The following is a 24,953-nucleotide window of genomic DNA, read 5'->3' on the forward strand; positions in this document are numbered from 1 at the left end:
ACTGATCATTCGGATAGCCGGCTTCTGGGGCAAGGAAGTTTGCTTAAGAGGGGAGAAATAGGAAGGTCGCTATAATTATTTAATGTGAGGTTATGCTATTTTGTGGAAAGAGTAAGATCAAAATCAATCAAAGTGACATTATGGACTTGCCTTTTCTGCTTAATCGCACATAGCCCCAATAGTTTGTGACAAAATTTGCCTGTATCGCTTCTGTCGATCTTATACAGTTAGCATCTTCTAATCTACGACAACTTAGTCCGATGTTTTGCGTTGAATAGCGGCGACATACGCTTTACTTGGGATACTTGGTGAGTACACTCGTGGCTGAAATGCCATTATCACGTGTTGCCTATTGAGCATTTTGGGCTAGGCAGAAACAGTTGGAAAACCTCCGGGATCGACATCTGATATAGTGTCTGGATTGTTCAAGTATGACTAAGCCATCTCGCGGTTCATAATTGCAATTTAGAATCGAAAACTAAGTGGTAATCCCATCTTTTTAGCCATTGAACAACTTGAGTCCTGTCATATGTCCCGATCCCTGAATCTTTTGGGAGCCATTGAATCCAAAGGAGAGGGTCTGAAGAACCAAAGAGGGACAAGTTAACAAAAGCAACTTTATTTGTACGAGATTTCGACAAAACACAAATTAGCTTGATTAGTGGCTAAGTAGCATCGACACAACAGTCTTATTATAACCTTCATGACGGTGTTTAATTGAAAAAGCGAACGGGATTATCCTTCACCATCGTGCTCCGACGAAGAAACATGTTAAAGAGAAGACCTCTCTCCGAGGGACGTGTACACGTGGTGCGTTTAACAAGAATTAGCTTCGACCAAGCCCTGAGCTGCTGCGCTCATCACATTGAGGAGCCCTCTCGCCGGCCATCATATAGTCGGTAGGTCTCTCGCGCCCTCAGAATCGTGCCCGCATGACATAACCATTTTTCAGTTGATCAACGTGGTCCGGATATGAGGACAACCGGCCATCGGATATCAGGATAGCACCTGATCGCAACTGATTTTTTTTTCTATGGAACTTTGTCATTACTGATCAAAGAGAAAAAAGCACAAGATAGCTATACTGGGTTTTCTCTGCAGTAAGCCAAAAAGAATGTGAAGTACATTTGGAGGGGAAACTACATCAAGAACGATGCCAAGAGAACATATAAATTCCAGAATCTGCATACAGGAAAATCTCACTCACCGAGCAGGACATTAATTGCCGAGCAGCCAAAGACAGAAATTGCATCAGCACATTTCAGGATGTTCCAAATTCATTCCAGGACAGAGATGGCAAATGTGCAGATGCAGTCTGGCGTAATTTTAAATTTTATTTTTCCTGCAGACAAAGTTCAAGCATCAAGAATACGATCTGTGTGTTTAGAAGTTCACATCTTCATCTCACACTCATCCAGCTTACAGTATCATGTATAGTTGTCCGAGTTTAAATGCTCTTTGCCGACATATAAAGGCAAAAAAGATTAAATATAATCAAATAAAACTAATGTTTGATCATCCTGTCAATCACCCCTCGGTCATTCAAAAAGAAAGCCACAAATTGGGCGAACGTAATGGTCAAAATAAGCTTGTGCACCAGAAAGGCTGACCACCGATAGTACCACAATGTCTAATAGCCAGAATTATTAAGACCCATTGCCAAAATGTTGCATGAAAACATCATTTGCACACTAAAAGCAGTTAACCAAGATTTCTCAACCATGTAGACGTATTTTTTCTATATGTTATCAGACTTTTTCATCAAGAACATCGTTGAAAGAAAGGTCTAGTGATGTGCAACAAGAGCAGTCGAGAAAAAAATCATACCAGGAATAACTCAACAATGGCAGCACTATGAGTTCTTTTTGCTTTCTGCATCACGATTCCTCCAAGGATTCAGAGCTTCTCTGACAGCCTGAGCTTCCGGCGAATTCTCCCAAGCCCGCTTCTCTGACTCCAATTCGGTCACTTTATCATCTGCAACATACAACCACATTAATATTTCTTGGTTAATACAGAAAGACAGACCCTTTGGTAGTAAAATAAGCAACCAATGGCATGGGAAAGAATCTGATAATCTTCGTCATGAAGATGCTCACGAGAGTATAGGTAGTTATGAAGGCAAGGCAACCAAACAACATTCTCACAATCTTTAGTCTATACCAAAGTCCATTCAGAAAGATGCAAGTGATGAAAGCTCATCAGTCTTCAATAAGATCACAAAGGAACTGCAATTTCAACGGGACTACAAATCACTTCATCTAATTGTGTTCCTTCAGAAATTTTAACTCTTTGATTATACCCTGAAAGATATGAAATAGCTGCAGAACAATCCGCCTAATGTTTTCCTGAGATGTGCATCACAGTCGTAAGTTCAATTTTAAAACCAGTCTCCTCAACGACTTTTCAGAAGTTTCTCCCACAGATGGTATCAATGAACAGATGATTAGCTGCACAAGCCATCCATTCTCCACAGCCAGCAGAACAGTTCGCATTCATAGGCATCGCCATTCATCACCCGAGACAACATGTTTTTCCATCATGCTTTTCGTGTAGAACAGCGAGAATGTTCAGTTCATCGGCATAACACGACGGTCCAAATCAAAGCCCTCCTCTTTCGCAAGCTAGCGACTGCAACATACCAAGCGACTACGACATACCACTGAAATCATGAATTTCCGTCCTACCCCCAACTTCAGTCACAAAGGAACTGACTAAACGATGCTTTTCTCATCCGAAGAGACGAATTTGAACACGACCCATCACCGTAAAATCCACTCCCATTCGACTAACGCAATAGCTGCCGCACTAGCATCGCTCGCGAGCTCTAAAGCAAGGTTCATCAGATAAAAATTGACTCCAACTGCTTAATAGTGCCTAAAAACTATCGATTTCGAAGTTATGTCGCGCCTTTTTTTTGGGGTACGAGCTACCCAAAAGAGAAGCGGAAAAAGTCGAAACGTAAAGAATTGGCAGGAACGGCGAAGGAGGAGCAAGAAAGAGATGGAGGGTCCTCACACAGAAGCCGGTCTTGATCATGAACAACTCCATGGAGCCTCCGACGAGGGCCGAGAAGACCGCGATCTTCACGTACCAATCAAGAAACTTCACCGCCATATCGAAAGCTGCCGCTCAAGCTTTCCGCGGCAGCGGCTGGAAGACGGGAAAACGAAAGAAGGGTCTGTAAGAAAGAGGAGAAGGAATAGGTAACTTCACGTGGAGAGAGGAGATCCATCGAGGCCCATCATCGGCCAACGCAGCCCGACCATTTCCCCTCTAAAGAAAGCTTTTTTAGCTGTTGGGTCCAAGGAACTTGGGCCTTTGGCCACTTTTAGTGCAGCTCGTTGCATCAAGATGCAATCTTTTCTTCTTCTTTTCTCGTTGCGTCAACGAGGGCCGATGCCTTATTGCAGAGGGTCGAAGGTGAGCATAAGAACTTCATCCCGAGCGGTTCTGCTCCATGTCGTGCTGTGGATGGCTAGAATCAGACCTTCTGAGGGAGAAACCGATACGGCAAGAGCTGGTCACGGCATGCATAAGCTCTTCTAGGAGTATTTCCGCTCGGTGATGAAAATTGATGCTCGATCTGATCTACATTTAGGACGGAGGTTCGAGCTCGGCGATCCTGGAACTGCTCGAGTTTCAGCAAATTTCATTGAGCACTTCTCAGCAACTAGCAAGCAGAGTCTATGTCTATCTTTCTTGAGGGTGACAGCTCATCTGTCATTGAGCCTCTGATCAATCTGGAAACACCTCCATTCTTGAACTCGGTCAAATCGAGAAGCTCTCGGCAAAATCAAGTGCTGGGGACTCAATTCCACACCATGTTCAGAGCAAATCTTATCTCGCAAAATCTTGCCCACCTTCTATCCACCAGTCACACTTACCCTTTTTCGTTTATCCCTTTTTGCAGTGAAATAGAATGACTCTATCTGAGGTAGTGTCATTAAAGCACTAAAGAAGCAACCCTTTCGACCACAAATCCATAGAACGCTGAACAAGCACCCTAAGCATCGCAGCACCAGGGACTAGCCAATTCCAAACGTGAAGGCGTCTAAAATCAGTCCTGCATAGCATCTACTGAGCACAAAAGAGGACTTCAACATCGGTGCAGTTCTGGGGACTGGCATCTACTTTCTTGTCCCTGTCAATAATCTGCATCCTAGATTCAGATCTCATATGAGACTGGTGGGATTATCCACCAATGCAACTCAGGAAGGACAAAGCGACAATTCAACCGCCACTATCAAGCTAAGCATCTGCAAATATTATTGGATATACTTCCATTCATTGAACCCTTTACTTTACTTATTAGATATTAACTGTTTCAGGATCTTGATCATGATCATATCTAATGGACGCTCAGGAGGTACTATTCGCAGCGAAAATAAGCCTAAGGATCAATAGCCTCAAAGCCCTCTTCCCATTGCAGTCCTTGAACCTCTCGTACCACTTCTTCTTCCTCTCCCAACTCGAATCCAAAAAGCAAACAGAAACTGTGGTCAGCCAACAGAACCATAAGTGAACACAAAACTCATCAGAAAGCATCATAGAAGTAAGTTATGCATATCAATGGCCACGACAAATGCAAATACAGTGGACAATGTTGCTGCTTCGAGAGGGTTGGGTTTCATCTAATCCAGAAAAGCTTTCCACCTTATTGTGTGAGACCACAGGTCAATATGCGCTCCTTTTATGGAAACTAATTGCATCAAATTGCAATATGCAAATTGAAAATGTAGGCTCAGACAAGTCAGGATTTTTTTACTTATTTTTCAGTTCACTGACCGCAGACAGGGTCAGTCCAAGTGAATCCAGGGGATTCAGCCAACTCCGAGAGTACTGTCACAGTAATTTACCCAAATAATTTGGACTTTCACCTTGCACATTGCATATACCATTGAGATATTTCACATAAAAGGATACAATAGTATAATCAGTAGTCTCTACGTTGCAAATACAGCATAAACAGAGGAGTTGCCGTAAAGATTCATCAGAGCCCTTATTAACATGAATAGAATCAAATTGGATACGACATTACACTACTGAGCATGAGACCATTCTGAAGGGTGCGAAGAGGCGATTGTTATCTGGCTCATTGTTGTAACATTCACAACATTGGCATAAGTTCCTGTTAATAAATCCAGCCTCAGCATCGAATTGATTTGTCGTCGCAATTAGGAACTTCTGACTAGGAGGCAGGCAAGAATTGTAGAAGAACTATGTATAGCTTACCTGCATCTCCTTTTGTCTTTAAGCATAACGCTGCATGTTTACTCTTGGACTCCAGATCAGCTAACAGCTCCGCTAGATTCGTCGTCGTTCAATTCACTTCTTCATCTAGTCTTGTGATTTTTCAGTCTACTTTGACAAGGACCAGGCCTTCACTCTCTCCTTTCCTCCCATTACGCCATTTAAAATCTTATGGCAGTTTTTTAAAATTGCACAATGTCCTTTTTGATATGCAAATAATGAGTCTAAACATTCACAGCCAGATTCATTGCAGGGGAGAAAGAAATTAAGGGACTAAGTTTATTGCATATGCTTCTGAAGCCACACCAGCACACTATCTGGTTTTCATGTTGGCAACATCGCTTGAGAATCGTGATCATACTTCCGCGTGGATTACTGCTCAATCAGGTTCGCTTCCATACAAACTTCTTGTGTTGACATTTGATCTTCAGTTAGTATATTCAATGTTCATAACTCATAATGCGTCATGTATCTGGTCATCTTGTTGGTTTGACAATATATTAGATTTTGGCTTGATTGAGATTATGTCTTCCTGTAGTTTTATAAGTACCTCTAAAATTAGAAAAAAAAAATGACTAAATTCCACTGATCAAGAAAGTGAAAAGGAAAGAAACAGAGAGAACCAATGCCATTAAACCAGTGAACTGGAAAAGGAGAGATTGAATTCTGTACAATGCAGTTTAACAAGAAAAACCACATAAGGTCACATTTGCATCACAGAATGACATCCAGATCTTCAAGTGTAAGAAAGTGGTCAGGATTATATTGATAGCCCTCGAGGTCGCAGTGCATCGGCTCCTCTCCCGAGCTTCCTCCATGGATGGCTGAGTTTTCCCGCAAAGCCAAGAAACTGTCACGGTTACTGTCACCGAAACAGTCCTCCAAGAGACTATGAATCTCGGCAGGATCAAATCCACACCCGCCAAGGTCACAGAGCATCGGCTCCTCTGCCAAGCTTCCTCCGCTGATGGCTGAGTTCTTTGGAAAAGTGAAGAAACTGTCAAGGTCACCATCGCCGATGCAGTCCTTAAACGGACTCAGAAATTCGTCAGAATTAAATCCACATCCCTCAAGGTCGCAGAGCATCGGCTCCTCTCCCGAGCTTCCACCCCCCATGGCCGAGTTCTCCAGTATAGTCGAAAAACTGTCATGGTGGCCGTCACCGACGCAGTCCCCAGACACACTAGGGAAGTTGTCCGGATTACATCCACGCCCTCAAGATGGGAGCAGGTGGGGGTGGAGTCCACTCCCAAACCTCCACCGCCGGCGGCCGACTTCTCCGGCGAAGTCACGAAAGGGTCGCCGTCGCCGTCGCCCAAATTTTCAGAATCACAACCAAACCCGTCTCCAGAATCGCCACCAGAACCGATCACGACGGACGAACCCTTCTCCAGACCTTCCAACTTCTCGCGCACAAGATCACGAACGGCGTCGTACTTCGCGATCAGGGACTCCACGTCCTCCTCCGTCGCGCAAGAATCCCACTCCTTCTCAATCCACTCCGCCCACTCGGTCAAACCCATCGGCGGCACCACGTCGACGTGGTCGGCAATTATGTCATCTTCCACGGAGGGGTCGCTGAAGAAAGAACAGGGCTTGCCGGCGGGGGAGAAGACGATGACGGCGGCGCGAGCGCCGCAGAGGCGACAGAGCTCGGAGGCCTTCTTGAAGAGGCCCTTGCGCCTCTTCGAGTAAGTCACGAGCCGCGCCGCCGGGTCGGCGATCTTGGCGATCTCCGTTCGCCGGCGCTTACCCATTACCGATGGATTTCGCGAAAATACTTTGACGACTTGCAGGATTCTTGGGTTTCTGAAGAAGAGCTTTCGTGGGTTTTTCTGGGTTTCTTGTAGAGAGAGAGAGAGAGAGAGATGAAGTTTGAAGTTGCAGAGGAGGCGGGCGGGGGAAAGGAGCCGAACGGGAAGATCTACTTATATAGCCATCGTGGGGCCCTTTTGAGAACTTTCTGAATTCTGATTTTCGGTCCTCTAAATTTCTGTAGATTTTCAAATTGGCCCCGCCAACAGTTTATTTGTGTCGATTAAGTACTCTTAAATTTTCATAATTTGTGTAATTGGTGATTTGTCCAGTGGATTGCTTTCACCATTAACACGGTGTGATAATTAATTGAATTAGATAAGGGAAGGCGTCGCTTTAAATTATAAATTTTAATTTTTAAATTAGATAAGTAAAGACGTCGCTTTAAATTATGAAATTTAATTTAACATGAGATGAGGAAAAAAAAATTTAACGAGAAAAGGTTCGAGAGGTTAAAGGAAAGAAGCTTGTCATCATGAAGTTTTCATTGAAAGTTTTTAAAAACATTTTTGTCCATTTGATAACATTTATTCTATGATTTTTTTTTTTTAATTTTTTTTAAACCCAGTGGCATTAGCGGGGACCCACTTTTTAAATCTATTCAAATAAATACTTGGAAACAGCTTGCAACTAGTCAAAGCCATGAACAATTCAGAACAGTTGAGTTGGGAGACTCAACCACTTGTCTGCAAGTGTAAGGACAGAATAAGGGCCTTCTCAAATATTCAAACCATACATTGCTTTAGAGAGACCAATCTTATTGTGAATTGGATAACCAAAACCCATAAAAAAAAAATTACTTATCTCTAAATTAGGTCTTGTCCCCTCCTCAAACTTTGTTGGAGCTTTTATGTAATGATGCCCATTTAACAGGCCTTTCACCTTTGCTTAGTAAATGAAATAAATCCGTTTCCGACCAAAAGAAAGAAAAAAACTTGGAAACAGAAAAATCTTTGGATAAAACATATGAAGAAGCTATATTGTAAGAAATTTCTTACGTTGCAACATTTGATTAAAGGAATTTTTTTTTTTGAAGATAAAGTACACTTTAATTGAAAATATCATGCTCGATTAAAATATTTACTCAAATGTATAAACTATAGCAATGAGTAATACTATATTTTTCCTCCTGTCATGGATCACGGTGCTATATTAGACATCATCATGTAGTAAACAAAATAGACAAAGCCACCTAAATCTCTAAATAACATGTAAAATTAAATTCATATTAAAATATAAAAAGAAATAACGGTCTCATCTTATTAGAATAAAAAGAATTACACCATACACTCCCATTACAATCCAACAAAAAAATATAGTTTAAGTGCTATATTTTCCCTAACTAGTTATAAATTGTGGACATCACTCACATGCAAAGTAAATAGAATATTAATATAGGTGATGTCTATGGTTGTAACCATCAATCAACTTACATAATTCACTAGCATTTAACTTTTTGCACAAGAATGGTAGTAAGACCAATTATAAAATCTGAATTCAATTCTATGTTTTAGACCTAGTAGGATTTTGGCACAAATATGGATAGTATAAATTTTAGATATATCCATGAACTCAATAAATCTCAATTGCTAGATTTTCTAACCTCGCATGGAATCCGTGCGATCAAGGTGATTGCAAACTCCACCCGACACACTCTCTTGTGATCAAGTTTTGATTTTCACAAAGAAGAACAACGGACATTTACACATGTGTGTCGTGTGTGTTAAAGTTTTAAAATAGATTTTTTTTGTTATCCATTCTATTATTTATATATATATTTAACATTTATTTTTATTCTAAAACTAAAAAATTTAATTTTTATTGTAAGACTTTTTCTTAAACTTCGATATGGGAGTTTGAAAAATCCAAATAAATTTTTTTTTTTTTTTTAATTAAATTTTTATCTCATTTTTCTTTCCTTTTTTTTTTTAAGAAAGTAAGAATTCGAACCCCATACTCCTTATGGATATAAGATAAATGGTTTTTTTTTTTTGTGAGGATTCTAAGATAAATGTTTGAGCGGGTGAGTTTTTGGCAAAATTTCGGTCCAAAAATGAAGACGATGGGCTTGCAGGAGAAAAACAGAAACGATCACCGTACAGGTTCTATCCGCGGGGAGTGCAACAAACTAATACAAATCACCGTGTGAAAAACTCCACAGGATTCGCAGCACGAACCAAATATAAAAATCTCATAAATTTTCGGGATTGCGATGGACTTTCCAACCCGAACCGACATCCACGGTCAGGTCACCGAGAGTCAGAGAGACGCGTGCACGTGGCGCGTTTGGCAAGGTTAGCTTCGTTGCGGGGGTAAAACGCCCTTCATCTTTTTCTTCGGCGGTGTTGATGCGACATGATGAGATGAGAATGAGAATGAGAATAGAGAGGGGTGGGGCGCTATTATAATACGCGACGACCAAGACCTTTGACCCCCCTCGCGACCCATTTCGCACTCTTTCCTGGCAATTACGACTAAGACCCCGCATCGTCGCCGTTTCAACGGGTGCTGGAAAATAAAAAAAAAACAATCCGCCGGCGGGGTGCGCGTGTCCTTTTTCGCGATGACGATCGTCAGGTGGTCTTTCGCCGGCCGACCGTGCCCAGCATGGGTCTGTCGGGCATCGCCGGAGGACGGCAACTCGACCGGAGAAAAAAAGGGGGAAGACGCGATTGCGGCATGGGGACGCAACGTGACAGGGACCCTCGGACAAACTTCTCTCTCCCTGTCTTGGTCTTCTCTCGTATTCTCAACCACTTCGCGGGACGAGATATGGAAATTGAAGGGCAAATGAAATTAATAAAGGAAAATCGGCCGAGATGGCGTTAGAATAAAAACTGGGTTCCATCCGAAAATCCAGCAACTGGTTTCCACTCTCTCTCTCTTTCTCTCTCCCTCTCTCTCTCTCTCTCCTCCTGCTGCTGCTGCTACTGCTTTACTCGTTGGATTGATCATGCAAGCGGCTCAAGCTCATCCTCCGCCTTCTACAACGTCTGCTGAGATTCCTTCTCAGGTCCTCTCTCTCTCTCTCTCTCTCTCTCTCTCTCTGTCTGGGCGTTGCGAGTTCTTGCTTTTTGTGTACGCGAGTCTCGCTGTTTGTGGGTTCGCGGGTGAGATCGAGTTTCGTTCTTGAGATGGGTCGGATTCTGCCGGCGTCGGAAGAGATGGGTCGTCGGCGTTTAGGCGTTTGGTTTCCGTTTTCCGGTTGTTGCTCTGGTTTTAGCTGGTTCCGTACAATCTGAGCTCTTTTGGCTCGAGAGGTTGTGCCCCCTGCTCCGTCTTCCGCTTCCGGTGCTCTCGCCCCCCGCGAGAATTTTGCTTGAGCTGTGGTTTGAGATCTTGGTTAGGCTTGAGTGAGAGAGGTATGGAGAACTATCGAAAAAGAAAGAAAGAAAGAAAATAGAGGAACCCCGATGCGGGATGACACGAGTGCGATTAAATTTGAGTCGAGCGCGACTTAGGACATTGCGACGTGTTTTCTGGAATTCGAGTTACTTTCGTTTGGAACTGATGATCGACGCGGTGACGGTGACAGGATAGGATATGATTTGGCGCCCATTCGGAGGCTTTGAGAAGTTTGCAGATAGTGGGAAGATTAGCAGGAACTATGATTATTTTAGAAATTATACAACTGCCTCCAAAAGATGAGAGCTTTACCTCGTTGAACATTTGATTGGTTTTCAGAATTTGCGGCATAACAAAACAAACTTAAAAATGAGAGAAAACTCAATGCTAGATTTACATTGTTTGACCTCATGTGTACGTCCAAAGAAAGGATGGACACAAATTCACTGTTGAAATATTAGAGTTGAAAGGCATGAAGCAAAATCATGGCATTTCTGTGACATGCAGCTTGATGATAAAACCATGAGTAGCTCAGAGGAGGCTTTAGGTCCTGCACCTGGTGGACAGCGCAGTAATCTTTCCGTTCAGATTCCTCCTAAGCATTTTGGTAGCAGCTCTAGCGGTAAGGGTTTTCTCCAGTCGCATGGTTCCAGCAAAGGTAGCTTGTCCTCTGGAGGATTCTTGCGAGCTTTGAGTTTCAAGAAGAAGGTTCTCCCACCTGATGGTGAGAAAAGCTGCCTCCTCAGTTCGGACCCTAAGGCGCCTCCTGAAAGTCCTTCAGTGTCCAATTTCATGTCGGGGTTGCGTTGGAATAGATGTACCTCTCTTCCCGTTACGCCTACATCCAACCTGTCCCCTGCTGTCATGACACCTGCTTCAGCAAGGATGCCTGGTGAAAGGCATAAATCACACGTGAGTCCCCTGCATCCTTATCCTTATCTCATATGTCTTGAAACATTGTTTTTAGAGTCCTTGAGTACTTCTGTGATTTAAGTTTGTCTTATATGCATCTTAACGACAATTGGGTTATTGATGCTGAGTGGCATTTTTTTTACTTGTTTCGACAAGAATTGACAGTGCTGAGATATTGGGTTATTTTGATAAGTTCTAGATAATTAGAATGGATGCTGATGTGGTTGATTATGCTTTTTGCAGAAAAGTTCACTTCATGCCACTGTATCTAGGTCGCTGTCGGTACCAGGACGAAATATGGTGATTGTGAGATCCATTTCTTTTGCTGCCCGCAAGCAACATCCAGTGACAGATTCTTCTGATGGTAATTAGCAGTGTATTTAGTCTCTTTCTGCTCTTAGATTTATAGTAGAGCCAAGTGGACATAAGTAACTTAACTAAGGATATTAAAAATTTTGTAACTGGTTACGTACTATAGTCTTCACTTCACCAGTTTAGGGTCAATCAGATTTTCTTGGAAAGAATTTTATTGTATTTCCCCCATACTAATGATAGGTAGATAATGTGTACTCAAAACTTTTCACAATCAGGATTTTAATCCATCAGCTTGCCGGGTCATTTAATGTTTGTCTCAGGTAATAATTGATTCCTTAAATGTACATTGATGAATGGGCCATGGGCCAGACAATACCATATTTGTATGTGAACTTAAAAGCATGAGCACTCACGAAAATTAACCGATAGTATTTTATTTTTGTCATTTCTGGACAGAGTTGGCTCTATATAACACTATTTCTTGGTAAATTAGATCAAATTACTCCTGCTCCTGAGGAAGATGATGATGAAGAGATTCCTGAAGAGGAAGCAGTGTGCAGGATTTGTTTTGAAGAATGTCAGGAAGGAAATACATTGAAGATGGAGTGCAGTTGCAAAGGTGCCCTTAGACTTTTACATGAAGATTGTGCAATTAAATGGTTTAGCACAAAAGGAAACAAGAACTGTGACGTTTGTGGTCAAGAAGTGCGGAATTTACCCGTGACCTTGCTTCGAGTAGCAACCTCAGCTCAGCTCGCTAGTGGACAAGAACAAAATCAACAGAGCTTGCATTCACAAACAGTGAGGTTGGATTAGCATTCAATGACACTTCTTAAAACTTATTGTCTTATTTTTCTAAACGGTATTATCATCTCATCTTGCTGGTGCAACTCTGAGCTTTTAGATTAAATTATCCCTTAGTTTGCACAACTCAGTCAAGCACTCTAAGACTAAAGTATTACCCAATTTGTGCAGTGCCTGGCAGGATTTTGTGGTGCTTGTTTTAATAAGCACAATATGCTACTTCTTCTTCCTTGAGCAACTACTGGTAAGTTTTTTTGCCATGAAAAAAAATATACATACTGAAAGTCCTGGATTCGTTATTGCAGTTATTGATTCGTTATTACTGGGTAAGATAGTTTTATAATCACTTTTTCACAAATTTATGATGGAGAATTTTTTAGTTTGTGTAGAGATAAAAGGGAAACTAAGCACTCTTTACCATCTGTTTCACTCAATGAAAGTTATCTCTTTCACTTTTTGAAAGAGGAACCTCAACCCATTCCTCCTTCAATCCCAACCAAAATTGCTATTATCATTTTCCTATCTTTGTTATTTTGCACAGGAATGTTCATTCTATTTCTTCTTTTCGTCTCTAGATCCATGACTTCAGATCTCAAGCAATTATCATAGCAGCACCATTCTCTTTTACATTGGGCCTCTTGGCATCCGTCTTTGCGATCATCCTAGGTATGACTTTGTAAAGAGTCCCTGCATCTTTTCTGTTGGAATTATCTTAATCTAAGCCTTGTATCTTGCAGCAATTAAGGAGTACATATGGACTTACGCAGCTCTCGAGTTTGCTTTAGTGGCCATCACTGTCCATATGTTTTATTCTCTGGTAAGTACTGGATTATATGTGAATGATGATTTCACTTCTGTACATATGTTCACAATCAGCAGCACTTGACTGTAAAGATGTCGAGGCTCTTCTTCTTTTCAAGTGAAGAATACTATAGGCTATTAACTCAAACAAGGTATGAGCTATTACATGTCAAATATGAAGAATGAGCCCAATTAACTTGATGAAGCATAATCATTCAAAGCTATAAAGTCATGATGGTTTTCTTGCGGTTCTTAAGGATTTTTATCCAAGTGTTTGATGTCCTTTGTAAAGGAGAATAGATTCACTTCCTGTCGCGAGATACCCAAAATGGTGAATAGTTTTCCCTCTCCATATATAGTTTTCAGCATACAATTTAATTTGCTATTGTTTTGCCTGCTTCAAAGGATGTATTGTATGCTCATTGCAGCTTCATCTGAAGGCAGTCTATTCTATACTGTTAGCGGCTGTTTTGGGTTTTGGGATAGCCATGAGCCTCAATTCATTATACATTCACATCTACACTTGGAGACTTCAAGTTCCCCGGAACGCTAGCCCAGTGTGAATCAATTTGCACAGGTGTGACAATTTTAGATTGCCTTGAACCATTCTCTAAATAGATAAGACATGAACTCTTTGAATTTGATAAAATCACAATTCTGTCATTGATTAAGTGAGGTGAACAAAGAGGAAACAATTTCAAAGGCTTGATGTGGGACTTTGTCTGTTTTTGTTTCTGCAGGAATTCTCAGCCTGGCGTAGTTATATCTATCATGCCAATATGTGGAAAAAACTTAGATGGTAGAGACGAAACCTGATTCACTGAAGCTGTGGAAGGGCACGTGTCAGTGGGTAGTTGGTCAAGGTTCCTCACCCGCCTGCTTGCTGCAGTAAGATGGGAGGTTTCGGCCAGAGTGGTTGCTGTCACCATGGCCATGACGAGTGTGTACAGACAACCAGATTATGACTTGTCACTAATCGCTCGGTTTCCTCTTGCTTTCCTACCTTTAAGTATGTCTGCATGTGCATTACCCATGGCTCTTTCCCCTCTCGTCATTGTTGAGGTTATGTTGAGGTGAAGAGGTTATAGTTTAGATAGAACAAGCTATTTTGTAGGAGCATGTACCATCTTCAAAGTGGGCCATCGGGAATACTTGAAGAAAAAGTACAAGAATGTAAGGTGCGATTATACATAGGCAGCCTTGAAGAGTTTTATGAGTGCAAGTATGACCAGCATGACAAGTGTACAATGTTCTGCCGGCAAAAAGTGGGTGTCAGCCTACCCATCCCCTGTGTAATTTCATTGTATCATGTCTAGTGGGAAGAGCAAGAAATTCTTAAGACTCGTTATACCCGTTATGCTTATGGAAGAATACTGGGGATTGATGAACGGATGCTTACCTAGGTTAAACGCACAAATCCTAAAGTAAGAATACATGGTCACATGTAATTTCTACTGTCGCCAGCGTGATCTAACGAGTCAAAGGTGCAACTGAACTGATCATGTGATAGAATTTCCACCATGTCATCCATTGTTGCCCTTTTATATTCTTTTGTTGTCTAATTTCTCTGTTACCCCTCCTCTCATGCAAGAGAACGAAATGAAATTGTCTGGCAGTTTCTTGGTTCTGACACCATATTACTTTCGAGCGTATATGGACGTGACTTCGCTCCACATGCTTCAAGACAATCATGTCATTGACATTTTGGCCTATAAAGTTTCGACGATTCAAGACTTTTAGGGTCTTTATGAACAGACCGACAGGTGAATCAGGATGCAAAAGGAGATACTTTTGCTGTGGCCACTTACCATTGTATTAGCTGACGATAAAGCCGCTGAGTTGTTGCCACTTTGAGAGATTGAAGGTTTCATAGATTTTCGGTAAATCAATAAGCTGTTCCCCCTATCCAAAGGTTGATAGAGCAGTGGAGACGAAGGGTTACTCCGGTTAATAAAGCAAAAACTACTCGGGTCGAAATTTTTCCTGTCTCTACAGATTTTTCAACTATCAATAAGTGAAAATGGATGATCCTAGCGGTATACTCATGCCAAAATACGGCAAGTTGACAGAATTTCCTTGTGGGTAAGATGCTGAGAGTGAGAGAGAGAGGCCAAATGACACCATTAAACTAAAAAATTGAGTTGCGACATGTTGCTATCTCTTACCCGGCAGGAGTTTAGGATCCATACAGGATCCACCAAAATGGAATTTCTACATCCAAATAGAAAGGATATTATAGTTATCTACAAGATAAAGAGACTACTCCGAGAAATTTCAGTAGGGTTAGTCCAGGACAACAGACTCAAGACACAGTGGGCTAACCTGCAGCCTAAACAGTGAAGCTGCACAACTCAAAATGATCAGCCACCGTATTCACCCCGCTTGCAGCCGTGCAGGCACCAAAAGTAACCCAATAAGCCAAGATACATCTTCGAAAGACAACTTACGCACAAGCTGCGATATTCCAATAGAATTATGATGCGGGGGGTTGTATCAGAGGTTCTGTGGTCCACTTCAGCTTAAGCTAAAAAAGCGCGAAGGTAATGCAGCTGTATCAATCTCCCAAAAGCCTCTTAGGCTTCCGTTCCTTTCCTCCGTCAACTGAAAAGCAGGCACTTGATGAGAAAACCGCATCAGCTCTACCCAGGGAATTTCTATTGTAACCCTCAAGTCTCCTCTTGCTTGAGGCTTGAAAACCGAGTTGAACCCCATTACATGCTCTAAAGCCACAACTTTAATCCCCAAGTCATTCTCCTCGATAACCTCCACCACCTCAAACTCACATTTTCCTAACTCGGAAAACTTCATTTCAGGACACCAGTTCTTGTACAATGCCCACACCTCATCTTTGTGAGGAAAGATGTTGAATGTTTCAGTCTTTCTGTCATCATCAAGTTCCACTTTAACGCAGTGCGAAAACGAAGCAGTGGAAGTATAAAATTGAGGTCGTCGGCCCCTTTCAAGCCTAAATTTTCCACAAGATATAGGCATGCGATCATCCTGCCACTTAATGACATTGTCTGGAAGTAAAAAGACGGCAATCCATCTCAACTGCAATTTAAATTCTGGTTCAGAGAGGACTGTCATTATCCGGCCATAGTACTTGGGCAAGCCCTCTTCATCAGAGTACAAAGCCCACACTTGACCAACTCGGAAATTTTCCGGTGATTTCGCATCATCAAAGTTGTGAAATTCTGGATCTGGAACTTCAAAAACTTCTGAGGGTAAAGGAGCAGAAGCACTGGAATTTTCTTTATGCTTCACGGAGCTACACTTCTTGCGTTCTGTGCACACCTCCTTCAAATCAGACTGACCGGAATTTTCCTCAGATCCCATCTCAGTTTTCACTTCCTCAGGAACACAGGAATGTAAAGCTTCACAATGACTACCATTAGTACTCATTTCTGGATCTTCAGATGGAACAAACTCTTCCAAGTTCATAGGTATTGAAGCAGGGTCCAGTTCAAAAGACCCTTTCGGAACTCCTTCCCTTTCATCCCCAGTCATTCTGTAAGATGGAACCCTGTGAGAAAACCTGTATAACTCATCCGGACCAATCTGAAATGAGGAGATGCCATTTTTAGCTTTTCGAGAGAAAAGACTAGCAAAGCCTTTCACCTTGCCCAAATAGGCAACAGACAAGCCACTACCTTCGGCATATACTGACAAGATCTCAACAATATCAAACTCATACTTCCTAGGATTGTCAGGATCAGAATGCCAATTAATGTCCCAGTTCTTAAAAAGGGCCCAAGTTTCCCCCCTCTGGGGATAAATTTTACATGTTTGCTTATCACTTCCTTTCTCATAAAAGACCACGTGAGAAAACATGGGATGATCTTTAGTGTTCTGACTCTCTCCATGTTTAAACTTACCACAAGAAACCGGCAAGCTCTCCTTCCTCCAATTGATCTCCTTTTCATCATCTGGATCTGGTTCTAACCATGTAATTCGCAGTCTAAAGCCACCTGGGTAAACTCTTCTTATCAGAGCATAAAATCTAGGCATGGCATCCAATGTATCATAAACAGCCCACACCTGGCCACTCTCAAAGCAACCTTCTGTCCTCTCCTTGTCAAAATCATTGAAGTCTGGATCAGGATAACTATAAACCTCTGGATCTTTGGTGTCTTTCATGCAGGATTCTGATCTGGAATCATCATTCAGTGGGTTACCTCCTGAACACCCATTTTCTGTGTGTTTTCCCCCTTCCTTATCTTCATTCAAGTTAGTAGCTAAGCCCTCTTTTCCATCCAAGTCAGATGTCTCCCCTCCTAACACATTTTCAAAGTCCTCTTCAGTAGAAGACGATGGGCTGGCCCCTTTAGACCTTTTAGCAGGGTTGGTGTCTTCATCATCACTCAAATTTTCTTTATAGGAAACCTGCTGTTTTTGTCGAGTTGATCTCCGTACAGACTGTTTGCCCGAGTGACCAAAGTCCTGGACACCCTGAAAGTTTACATCTTCACCGATAACTGAATCTGCATCAGACTCACTGCTGCTGCTACTGTCGTAACTTTCACTAGATTCCACTACTTGTCTTCTATGTCTCTTCTTATTTACCCTTTCAGGGCGAATTTCAGTCTTCCTGAAGACATCAGGCCTACCATTCTCAGGGGTCGAAGTACCTTTGCGTCCTACTTCCACTTTAGATGCACCCTGAGTAGGGAAAACTTTCTGATGTTGGACAGTTGGCGTATACGTTCTAGAAGCTGGAAACGCACCACCAATATTCATTTCGCATGCAAGAAATGTCCTCCCACAATTTGGATTTGAACAAGGCAACGGCTTATTGATGAGTTCTATGTAGTACTGATACTTAACAGAACAAAAATGACAGACAGTCCAAAAAGTCCGCCGCTCATTAGCAAATCCAGGCTGAGCTGGTTGTTGTGGCTGCTGGGCTTTGAAGCCTGATAAATTGTCGCCGGTGCTGTTTTGATATACAACATTTGGGCTCCAATTTGCCTTCTGTGGAGGCCGGTAAGGTGCTGATGGTTGCCTATTATAGGAAGCACGTGCCGATGCCCTAGGTGCAGGAACATGACGCTTCATGTCATGCATGGACCGTTTCTCCCGATCCAAAAGGACTCTCTGAGCTTCCCCAATTAGCTTAAAAGCAGCTTCTGCCCCAGAAAACTTGTTTTTATCAGGATGAAGATAAAGAGCAAACTTCCTGTACTGCTTCTTAATTGAGGCCTCATCGGCCGCCTGTTCAAGTTGTAGGATTCCATACCAGTCCATCTCATCACCAAACAATTTCTTCTCAGCAGAACAGTGCACATCACAAACCATGAGCAATTGGGCAATATTCTCCAGTTCAGGGTACAGTTGCTGAGCTTTCAGCGCAATTTTACGAGCACCCGGAAAATCCTTGCTCTGTAACTTCTTCTCAGCCAGGGTCCTCGCGCGAAGTGCCTCCTCCTTATTGCAGTCCATTTAATGTACTGGATCCAAGACACTCTCACCTGAATATCCTTTGATGTCTCAGCAGTGCTCAATAACTCATCGTGGCAAAAACCTTGCGACAGATATCAAAATGCAAAACCTGTAACAAACCGTAGTGAACCCATTTGTCAAATCCTCAACCTGATGGGGACTACACAATTTAGACATTCAACCAACTAAAAACTATCTATGGATTCCAGGGGACAAAAAGTAGAACTTGGCATCATGAGCTCCTCAACCACATCAAACAAAAGCTATCAAATATAAACAAAATTAACAACATACATGCCAGGATAAATTCATATAGGCACACATAAACAAATAATTCAGCAAACAGAGTTTTACTACCTAGTCTTCTTTTTCGTTTTTATGTGCACACCAATAATCACACACGAACTAAGCCATCACAAATTGGGACAATGCAAGGTCCAAAGTACACCGAAGTCCAATCCCACCAGTGACCTCCAAAGGGGCCCTTGCTACTTAGTCTAACATGCCGAATTCTACATCCACCTAAAACAAACAACCCAAATGGGTTCACCAACCAGCGCCCAACTCCAGAGTCAACACCCTCTCAAAAAAAAAAAAAAAAAAAAAAAGATAGAGAACTCCCTCGAAGTTCACTGCTCCGCCGCGTGATCCCTCCACTCGAATCCAACTTCCGACACTAGTTCAGAAGACCACCACAACCCCACGGCCATTTCCAAAGCCGGCGCCTACAAAAACTACGCCGGAAACACAACCTGCCGAGCACGACCCGACATCACACGACACGACACGACACGCGTGGAAACGGCAAAAGCCGGAAGCGACGCGCAGGACCCGACACGCGCGGGAGTCGAGAAACGAGGAAGACGGGAACAAAAACCCTAGACACGGAACGAGAGCGATTGGAGCTAGACAGGGCCGAGTTCCGGAACGCCGATCGAGCGATTGCAGAGAAGGACGAGTTGAAGTAAAAGCGAATTCAGAGATGGAGAGAGCAACTTACGCCATTGGCGGGTTTCCAAATTCGAACTTCCAGTGTTCCGGGATCACACAGAGGAGAGAAAGAAAGAAAGAGTTTTGGGGAGACGGAGAGAGAAGCGACCGGAATTTTTTCGGACTCTCTCTCCCCCAAAGTCCTCCAGTTTCGCCACTTCGGAATGAACGTGGCACCCTCAATTTAATTGAGGGTGGGGGGCTTTTTGGTCAATGTACATTCTCATGAATTTGCTGCTAGGTCCCTGTACTTTTTCTAGCTTTCAAAACTTGACCCATGAGTATTCGATAGAAAGAATGAACCAATGATAATAGTGTGTAGACCTGATCATGAATCTGACGTGACAGCTTGTGCAAACTCGAAATGAAAAATGGATGGGTGTAGATAAGTTGTTCCTCTAAGGCCTAACTTGCATGACTTGACCTATTGGGGGATGAAATTTCCCGTTAAGATTGTTGAAAAAATATTGGATAATAAGAAAAATAATAAATCAATGAAAATTTGATGAAAAAATAAGATCAAAACATACGAGGCATACAAACATTATGGATAATTCAATCTCTTGAAATACGAAATTTTGGTGTAATAAACACCGGTGGCTATCTTTTCAAGATACAATAGATTTTCTCTTGCAAAAAGAGGAACAACGTTATGTGTATAATTTAGCAAAGAAAGGAAAGATATGTAAAGAGAAATAAGAATATTCTTATTTTGATATGTATCTTTATTACTTTTCAATTGCTTTTTATATAACAATTTGTAAGTAAAAAGAAAATGAGAGCCATTTTCATCATCATTTCTTGTATTTAATTGAAAAACGTTGCAAATTATTTGCAAATTGATAGCGGTCAAGACTGTCATAAAATCATTATTAAATCTTGATAAAACGTTACAAAACTATTATTGATTAATGGTGGACAAAAGCCATTATAAAGGTAAAAAGCCGTTACAAAAACAATAACTTTCAATACTTCAAAACTATTGAAATATACAACAATCCTTCACATACCTCAAAAGGTTTTGAAAAGAATTGAAAGAATAATGTTGGGATATTGGAGAACGATGCATTAGAAGTGGTGATTGTCAAGTCGTGACCCAAACATAGAAATTTTTTTATGAATCAATAATTCTTTTGTTGATTATAATTTTCATCAATCATATTACATTCTATAAATTTTGTTGTTCAACGTGGTTTTATGCTAATAAGTTGTGTGTCTACTTGATTTATTCATAAGTGCTCCAAAGATTATTGCCCATAATCTTCACAAGGACAAGCCCGCTTCATATTATGTAGGTGATTTCATCAAGTGTATTTTATAGATTAATACCACCACCGATAATGCTTATGAAATTTATTCAGAGGTTAGCTTAGGACGCGCATAATAAAATTTTTACTTCTCTATTTCTCTATTCCCCGGAACAGATTTGGAACAGAAATCCATTTGGTAACGCAATTTGATTTTTCTATTTCTGGACCAGATTTATATTCTATAAATAGATTTGAAGAAGAATTCAAAAACTAAAATTTTTAACTTCTCAATTTCTGAAATAGAAATTGATAAATCAATTTTTGTTCCAAAAATTTTGTCATGCACACCCTTAGTCTCTTTTTCGTTGTAGTCTTGCACTATTCCCACCTTAAGAGACAAAATTGTTTAAAAAGTACATCACTAGATTGTGACTTGTTATTACTCATATAAACCACATTCATGGGATCATCAATCACATATGTTAGGATATCATCATGGTTGATTTTCTTCAACTGACTTTAAGCATCATTCCCCTCAAGGTATAGTTGAGAATTTGCCAAAATCACTTTTGACATTTTTTTTAATTGATGGACATATTAAGCAATTGCTTTATCATGTCATGCCTTATTTGGGTGTGTTTACTTTTCCCATTGAAAGTTTTTCGCTACAATGGTTATTGTCACTTGGCAATCACAATGCACAAACACCAAAAGTATTGGTTTTATTCACAATGGAATATCTACTAAGAAGTTTTTTAGCTACTCAATCTTAAATATGAGTTTACCATCCATTCTTTCACATTGGCCAATGTATTGATTTGGGAAATGACTTTAGTAATTACATCATCAAATCATCTTCTTTAATCAAGTTGACTTTTAGTTTAATTACATCATCAAATCATCTTCTTTAACCAAGTTGACTTTTAGTTTAGCAAGATTGTCATTTCTTCAATAATTTTTATTTGGCTAATTTTCAAATTATAGCATCTCTACCAAAGATGAATATATATACCATAGTGGAGTTTGTTTCATCTAATTCTAACATTCAGTTAATATCATTGTATCCTTCTAATGCAATAGAGAATCCACTATTTAAAATATGATAGTTTTATATTCACATGGCTACAAATTTACAACTCTAGAATCCATATTTGACCTCCATATCTTTCTTTTTGGACCACACTCTTGCCTCATTCAGTCTCACATTTGAACAAATGAAACACACTCAATTCGCATACAACAATTTACATGATAGCACAATTTACAAGTTATACATAAAAGTAGCATAGATTGCATGTGGACCTTGTCGCAACCCAACCTCAGATGCACTACTTAGAGTTTGACCAATGGATTACTAAAAAACTCTACTCGGTTCCCAATCTCATACCAATTCATGACTTGAGTTCAAGTTCTTAATATGCCAATAATTTTTTAATTATGAATCGTCACTAATCAGTTTATGGTAGATTGATTAGACACCTAATTAAAATAATGAGAGAATTATTTTTCTCATATGAACTAGAGATTTTGAGTGTGGGAACTTAATCACACTAAATTTCTCTAATGTCCTTTTAGTATTGTTCTTTTCATGTAAAAAAAAATGTTTATTAGGCAATTTGAGTTCATTTTATTACTCCCTAACATGTGAAGCGATCATGCGACATGCAATCCATCAATTTAACACCCAATAAAATAATAAAATAATTGTAAGACTTACCTCATAGCACACAATTTATATCAATAGCCCTAGATATGACTTCTATATTCTCTTGTTTGATGAAACTAATTTAGGTGTAATGCAATGCAATGATGTACAAAAATGTATCTATATTGGCATGACATGCAATGTGTAACCTAATATGCAAATTATATGTCATGCGATGTTACTTACGTGACCTAATATAATGACAGGCAATTATTAATGTTATTATCCTAATATATCACATGTTTAAATGATCCTATATATGCAATGACTAAATGATGTGCAAGGGATGACCATGAAACACATGATATTTTTTATGTCTATACTTTTTAATTAAAATTCGAAATTAAAATCACCTGATAATTAAAAATGCAATTTTAATTAGAGAAAAGGAAATCTAACATCCTAAAGCAATGTTTTTGGTATTTTTATTTTTAAAATTTGAAATAAATAAATAACCTAATCTCTAGCCTAAAACAAGCAATATTCTAGCTAGAATCAAATCTAATTTAAAGATTTTTTTTTTTAATTTTCTTTTTTTAAACAAGCAATCAAATAACGGATAGATATTTAATTAAGTAATGTAATCTACAATCTTACGTTATCTATCTCAATAAGGTCACAAAATAAACTGATGATCATATCTGAGTGGTTATGGATATTTTTTTGGTAAAAAGTGGTTATGGATATTGATGGAAGGCTTATTCGTTTAAATTTAAAAACAGGTAAATCAACGAGCATATCCAATTGGTTATAGATAGGATGGAATATTTTTTGTACCCAAGCATTGCATCTCATAGAGATCAAACGGTGGTCAGGCAATTGCAGAATATATCGAATTAGCCAAATAAGATAGTAAGATATTGCAAATATACTAGAAATGTGCATCTTACCTAATTTGATGATTTTATTTCTAAATTCAAACGGAACGCAATCGGATTGGAACCGCAACCGGTTCAATGGTGACGAATGACAGCGAACAGCGGTGGGTGTCAGTCGCGCGGTGGTTCACAGCCAAGGAGGACTCATAGACTGCTTGTACGCCGCCGTGAATGGGGAAGTTCGTGGCTCGGTGTGACACGACCACACGATGATCAATGGGGGCAAGGACGATGAGTTGTCTCGCGGTGGATCACGAGCAGCACATTGGCGTCACGGCTTGGGCAGCAAGGTCAAGAACAGCAAGTGCTTCCACGTCGGCCAGGAAGGAGACACCGTCGGTATTGGACAAGGTCCCGTGGCTACAGTGCAACAGGGAGCGGCTTTGAGTTGCGTTATTTCCGACGTCGCTGAAGAGTGGCTGCTCAATTAGCAGCAACTTTGATCGAACTTTCCATAAAAATAACGCCAGAAGGTGAATGATAGCAGCTGGAAGACCTGCAGGGAAATAGAGTCAAAATTTGCGATATTGCAGGGCTAAATCAAGGCTATTGGTGAGCCAGCAAGGCTGAATTGGAGCGGTGGCAAAACTGTTTGTTCAACGTTGAAGGTGCAGCAGGTTATCGCCTAGAAGCTGGCTGATCTGGTGCGACACCTGGCGTGAGCGTATTCTTGGAAGTTCGGCTCAATGCAGAAGAAACGCGGCCAGAAGTGGTAACCAAACGCGGACGGTGAGTACTGAATTAGCTAGCGAAGCTCACGGCAGTGAACTTCGCCGGATAAAGCCTGCGACACAAACGTCATCGAGTGGCCGCGGATGATGGAACGGCAGCGGCGGGCAGCAAAAGGACTCGGATGCGAGGGATCTAGCATCGACAAAGAGTCACGGCTGCAAGGAGGGTCTCGACTGTGACCCTTTTCTCTTCTTTTCTCTTTTCTCACTCGGGCGTTTCTATATGCTCTGAGAATAGAATTGCCGACTTCTAATTTATAAGGCGTAAGGCCCTATATATAGTGCAAACCTAGGTTAAAACTTGATCTCATAGCCTGCCTTTCAATGTAATGGGCTGAATTAAGCTCAAGACCTATTTTAATTAATTCCCATGATCTAAAATTAGATCGACTTAAATTCACTTTGGCCCATCTCCCTGTGTAATTTTCGACCACCATAACCCCCTAGTGCTAGCCAAATTTTGGCTTCTTTTGCGGGCTCAACTTGTCAAATAACAAGCTCAAAACCATTCACCACCAATCCAATGCAATTAATGAAAATATAAATTGTGTAATAAATGCCCCTAAAACTATATGCTATGCAACTTAATTCTAATATCTTTATTTAGGGGTAATAAATGGCTGGGTCGTAAAAATATAAGTGTCAACAAACTTCAAAACAAGATAATTATTTAGCAATTACAAAAGAATTTAGCACGTTGAAATTGCTGACATGA

At 40.8% G+C, this 24,953-nt stretch overlaps 3 protein-coding genes across 3 annotated transcripts; 1 reads left to right on the forward strand and 2 right to left on the reverse strand.

Moving 5' to 3' along the window:
* Window positions 1-1,009: 1,009 nt before the first annotated feature.
* Window positions 1,010-3,194, reverse strand: LOC104414963. The gene is made up of 3 exons (XM_039298818.1): window positions 3,021-3,194; window positions 1,828-1,977; window positions 1,010-1,342 (listed from the first exon to the last, which is right to left on the reverse strand). Exons 1-2 carry the CDS (start codon window positions 3,115-3,117, stop codon window positions 1,853-1,855), a joined length of 222 nt encoding a protein of 73 aa, XP_039154752.1. The 5' UTR covers window positions 3,118-3,194; the 3' UTR covers window positions 1,010-1,342; window positions 1,828-1,852.
* Window positions 3,195-9,919: 6,725 nt separating this feature from the next.
* Window positions 9,920-14,791, forward strand: LOC104414984. Its single transcript, XM_010026219.3, has 9 exons — window positions 9,920-10,081; window positions 10,921-11,325; window positions 11,569-11,689; window positions 12,134-12,446; window positions 12,616-12,688; window positions 13,020-13,110; window positions 13,182-13,261; window positions 13,674-13,822; window positions 13,986-14,791. Exons 1-8 carry the CDS (start codon window positions 10,022-10,024, stop codon window positions 13,806-13,808), a joined length of 1,278 nt encoding a protein of 425 aa, XP_010024521.2. The 5' UTR covers window positions 9,920-10,021; the 3' UTR covers window positions 13,809-13,822; window positions 13,986-14,791.
* Window positions 14,792-15,307: 516 nt separating this feature from the next.
* LOC104414985 (hypothetical protein) lies at window positions 15,308-19,818 on the reverse strand. The gene is made up of 2 exons (XM_010026220.3): window positions 19,685-19,818; window positions 15,308-18,793 (listed from the first exon to the last, which is right to left on the reverse strand). Exon 2 carries the CDS (start codon window positions 18,682-18,684, stop codon window positions 15,760-15,762), a length of 2,925 nt encoding a protein of 974 aa, XP_010024522.2. The 5' UTR covers window positions 18,685-18,793; window positions 19,685-19,818; the 3' UTR covers window positions 15,308-15,759.
* Between the last annotated feature and the right edge of the window lie 5,135 nt (window positions 19,819-24,953).

Source organism: Eucalyptus grandis, chromosome 8 (assembly GCF_016545825.1).
Source record: "Eucalyptus grandis isolate ANBG69807.140 chromosome 8, ASM1654582v1, whole genome shotgun sequence".
NCBI classification, from domain to species: Eukaryota; Viridiplantae; Streptophyta; class Magnoliopsida; order Myrtales; family Myrtaceae; genus Eucalyptus; species Eucalyptus grandis.

What these genes read in the sequence shown, in the direction of transcription:
- LOC104414984 (XM_010026219.3), top strand. Translation starts at nt 10,022, where the DNA reads ATGCAAGCGGCTCAAGCTCATCCTCCGCCTTCTACAACGTCTGCTGAG. An exon ending in CTGCTGAGATTCCTTCTCAG is followed by an intron (nt 10,082 to 10,920) that starts GTCCTCTCTCTC and finishes TGTGACATGCAG; the next exon opens with CTTGATGATAAAACCATGAG. An exon ending in GTGAAAGGCATAAATCACAC is followed by an intron (nt 11,326 to 11,568) that starts GTGAGTCCCCTG and finishes TGCTTTTTGCAG; the next exon opens with AAAAGTTCACTTCATGCCAC.
- LOC104414985 (XM_010026220.3), bottom strand. Translation starts at nt 18,684, where the DNA reads ATGGACTGCAATAAGGAGGAGGCACTTCGCGCGAGGACCCTGGCTGAG.
- LOC104414963 (XM_039298818.1), bottom strand. Translation starts at nt 3,117, where the DNA reads ATGGCGGTGAAGTTTCTTGATTGGTACGTGAAGATCGCGGTCTTCTCG. An exon ending in CATGATCAAGACCGGCTTCT is followed by an intron (nt 1,978 to 3,020) that starts GTGTGAGGACCC and finishes TGTATGTTGCAG; the next exon opens with ATGATAAAGTGACCGAATTG.